The following is a 4233-nucleotide window of genomic DNA, read 5'->3' on the forward strand; positions in this document are numbered from 1 at the left end:
TGCTGCCAGGCTGGGCTGGGCTGGGTGGTCCTGCTCAGGGACACGGTGCCCAGGGGGGCTCCCTGGGTTCTGGAGGCACAAGCACCACCCCAGCCTGCCCTGTGCTTGCTTTGGGCCATGATGTGGGTCCCTGACCTCAGCCCCAGCCAAGCTCCTGCTGGCAGCAGAATGCTGCTCTGGCAGTATGTCCCAGCCTGGGACCACAGGAAACAGCCCTGTGTGCCCCACTGGGGTGACCCTGTCGCTTGCTTTTCTTCCAGGACTGCTGGAGATGCCAGGCGGGGATGCCATCCTTCTGGATATGTACAGAGTGCTCTTCATTAGTCTTCTGTATATATGTTTTAGAGAGTGTCGTTCTCTTTTGTAAATATATATTATATATTTATGTATATTATAATATTTATATATATAGAATATATATAATACAATTATATATCTTTCCATACATAACCGTTATATAGGTTCTTATGTAAATACGTTTCATAGTTTGTTGTTTTTATATAGATTATTACAATACAAATACATGTGTTACATGTGTTCTCTGTGACTCTTCTAGGACAAAAAAAAAATCTCATTTTTTCACATCCCGTTCTCTCTTTTTGTTTGCGTTGATACTACACAGGAAATTATTATAAAGTTAACGGTTTGCTCTAGGTTTCCTGCGCTGGAAGTGTCTGGGAGTGCTGCACAGAGCAGGTCCCACTTAAAGGTCTGTACACACTTTGTATATGTAGAGGGAGCTCCCTATACATGTACAAAAAGGGGCGTTTCCCGTGCGAGCCTATCTGGTAGCAGGGCCGAGCCTGCGTGGCCCATCTATACAGAGATTCCTCACCAGGCGGCACCAGACAGCAGCGCTTGGGAGCGGGAGGCGGAGGCGGAGGCTGAGCTGCGGCCAGCTCGAGCCAGCCCGGGGCTGAGGGGAGCTCGCAGGGCCGGGCAGGGACGGACGGGATGGACGGAGCTCATCATCAGGCTAAAAGCTTTGCATGGATGGATGGAGCTCATCATCAGGCTGAAAGCTTTGCATCACCTGGTGGGGCACAAGCTGTTCCTGGGGTGCTTGTCCCCCAGGGTAAGGCTGGGGGATCAGGGGCTCCTGGTGTCCCTCCTTTCCCTCCCCAGGGAATACAGACTGCAGAGCCCTGCTCTGGCTGGGAGAAAGCATCTGCCACAACACCCTCAAGCACTGCACAACTGGGGCCTTGCAGCTTTGGAAGGAGGGACATTTCATGGAGAAGAGCATGAGCCATGTGGGATGGGGACTGCTCTGAGGGTGCTGGGGCAATGGGTGCTGCACAGGTAACAGAATGCAACATGAGGACTGCAGGCAATCCTGTGCTCAGAAATGCTGGGTCCTGGTTATTTCCTGTGAGTTTGTAACAAAAAGAGTTCACACTTCCCCCCTGCTGTGAATAAAGCACTATAGAATGTTCTTCAGGCGAATTCGTTTCCCTCCCTTGTCCTTTCCATCTTCTCTGCAGCTTAATCCAAGCCTTGGTCCTTGATATTTTCTCCTGTCTTGGAGGCAGAGGTCCAAACATGACCTCAGCCAGATTTGGCACCAGCTGTGAGCACAGCCATGCCCTCTTCAGCCCCAACAGCAGCTGAATGGCAATGGATTGTTTAAAAATTATTCCAGTGCTTGTATTTCTCATCAAAAGTGCTACATTGCTGGTGCACAGGCCAGAAAATCTTTTTGGGTTGGCTATATCATCTGCACGTTATTTAATAAATGACTTCACAAAGAGCTAATTGCAGCCACAGAATCCACAGGGAAATTGGACAGTAATTAACAGATACCAGGTTAGGTCAGGCCAAGTTAACGGGGCCTGTTGTGACTTGGGAATGGAAGTCTGAGCAGGAAAGGGCACAGTGAGACATCCACCATGCCCTGGATGGAAAGTGGCAGCTCCAGGGGCTGGATCAGTGCAGTTCTGGGGGGCTCAGGGGCTGCACAGAGCAGTAGAGGTGATAATGGGCTTTTGCCCAGACCAGTAGAGGCGATACTGAGCTTTTGCTGCTCTTTGTCCCTGCCTGGTTGTGAGATCACGGCTGCCCTCTGCAGGGCTGGGGGAGGTTGGCTGTGGGAGCCTTTCCCTACCCAGGCATTCCCAGAGCCTGTCTCCAGGACAGCTTGGGCTCCTGCCAGCCACAGAAGTCCCACAGAAATATTTGAGGAACCCCTTACACAAGCTGAGTGGGACATTGACCAATTGGTGGGAAATGGAGTAACTTCCCATTGCCCAAGGGCACCTAAAGAAAACAGATTTACCTGGAGGCCAGGGCAGGGTTACAATTTCCTTGGGAGGGAGGAATGGGTGCTGGGACCTTTGCCATCCAAACAAGGAATACAGCCCCTAATCCTCACAGCCATCAAGAGTCAGGGCTCCATCAAGCTGTCCTTGTGCTGCATCATGGCTGATGACAGGTCTGTGAGGAGTGGGTTATCCTACCCCAGGGGGATCAGCCACCTTCTTCCAGCACCAGCCTGCTTCCTATATGGCAGAAGGCACCAGAGAAGATACTGGGGTTCAGGTGACCCCCCCCAGAGCTTGGGAAAGACTCACCTTGGGCTGAGCCAAAGCTGCTTTCCCTACACAAACTCCCAGTGGGGCAGGAGTAAGGAGGATTTGGGGCTGGGACAAGGTACCTCTGAGAAAAATCTTGAAGGATCATCCCTGGGAAGGCACAGGCAGCCTCATGCTGATTTGGATCATGCTGTAAGGTTTGGTTTGCAAGCAAAGTACAGAGGGAAACCCATTGAACAGAACCCCAGAGGAGAACACAGGCACCACAAGGGTTTCTCCTGAAAAAGGATACCTAGAGAAGACACCTGCCCAGGAGAAAGCAGCTCCACTGCCTGTTAGGGTGGACAATGCCCTGGCACATGTCCCTTGGCTTGTCCCTCTGCCCTAGGTGCGAGTTGTGCAATACAAGAGCCGCTTTTTGAGCAATCAAACAATCACATCTGAACCTTGCGCAAGAGGCTTTTCTGGAAAACACAACGCAACAGGCAGAGGAAAGAGGCACCAACACCGGCCCGCTCCCCACCCCCGACCTGCCCAAGGGTTTAAATGTTGGTGTCCCGCACCGCCCACGCTCGCACGCCTCGGGGACACGGCAGCATGAAGGCGGTGGCCGCCCTGCTCCTGGTGGGGATGCTCATCCTCTGGGCAGAGCTGCCGACAGGTAGGAGATGTCCGAGGATGAGGCAGGGGAGGAAAAGCTCAGGGGCTGCGAAGGAGCCGTGTTCACATGGATCCTATGGGAGGGGAGAGGGGTGTTTGCCGGGCAGCATCTCCCCAGTGCTGCCCCGGAGCCAACCGGTCCCGTCTCCTGCAGGCAGCGCCTGGTCCTGCCCCCCGGTGCGCATCATCTGCGCCCTGCACAACCCGCCCAATCAGTGCTTCCTAGACCGGCACTGCCCCCGCGGCAAGAAGTGCTGCCGCACCTTCTGCGGGAGGAAATGCCTCTCCAAGCCACCCTCCATCCCCGTCTCCTACGGTAGGAGCTCCAGAGCCCCGGCTGCTCCCGGTGCAGAGCGGGGTGTGATGCTCGGGGGCTGTGCCCAGCTGCCAGAGCCTCCCGGCAGGCCCCTGGTGGACAAACGTGGGCTGGGGTGAACGCCCACATCTTCCTTTCTCTACCGTTCTCAGTGTGAGCTCCGGCTTCCAGGATGGACTGCGGGTCATCTCAGCATTGCCACCGCAGCTCAGCTCCAATAGCGCCCTGTGACAGCTGCTGCACTGTGCTCTGTGCCGCCCCTTCCCCTCTTCCTCTGCTCCCCACGGCTCTTTCCACAAATAAAAGAGGCTTTTCTCAAGGGTGTTTGTGATGTGTGACTCCTTTCCTCACCTCCTCTCTCCACCCTGGCACACAGTCCCACTGCTGCTTTCACCCCAGAATTTCTTCTTCTGGGGAAAGAGGATGAAAACAGCCTGGCTTCACACTTGCAGTGTGGTTAGGGGCTGGCTTGGGGGAGAAAACCCATCCAGAGGCACACAGCCTCCAGGAGGAGAGAGCAATGGGAAGGGACTGGAACAAAACATGCCAGGCTGCTTTAGGAAGGCTGCAAGGGACCCTGGAGAGCAGTGCCAGGGCTGCACAGGGCTGTGGGAGGGCACTGACCCTGCCTGCCCAGGGGGACACAGAAGGCAGAGGCTCCCTATGGATACCCTGCTTGGGGCTCACCCTGAGAGCGCAGGGGGGGTTACACAGACCCAAACCCCA

General features: G+C 54.7%; 1 protein-coding gene across 1 annotated transcript; it reads left to right on the forward strand.

Annotated features, from left to right (window-relative positions):
- The first annotated feature begins 3034 nt into the window (after positions 1-3034).
- On the forward strand, positions 3035-3826 carry PI3 (peptidase inhibitor 3). Its single transcript, XM_054644611.2, has 3 exons — positions 3035-3192; positions 3346-3507; positions 3660-3826. The coding sequence occupies exons 1-3, from the start codon at positions 3078-3080 to the stop codon at positions 3662-3664; spliced, it is 282 nt and encodes a 93-aa protein (XP_054500586.2). The 5' UTR covers positions 3035-3077; the 3' UTR covers positions 3665-3826.
- The last annotated feature ends 407 nt before the right edge of the window (positions 3827-4233 follow it).

Source organism: Agelaius phoeniceus, chromosome 17, assembly GCF_051311805.1.
Source record: "Agelaius phoeniceus isolate bAgePho1 chromosome 17, bAgePho1.hap1, whole genome shotgun sequence".
NCBI lineage: Eukaryota > Metazoa > Chordata > Aves > Passeriformes > Icteridae > Agelaius > Agelaius phoeniceus.

Coding starts and splice junctions, on each gene's coding strand:
- PI3 (XM_054644611.2), top strand. CDS start 3,078: ATGTTGGTGTCCCGCACCGCCCACGCTCGCACGCCTCGGGGACACGGC. Junction 3,193..3,345: donor CTGGGCAGAGCTGCCGACAG/GTAGGAGATGTC, acceptor CGTCTCCTGCAG/GCAGCGCCTGGTCCTGCCCC.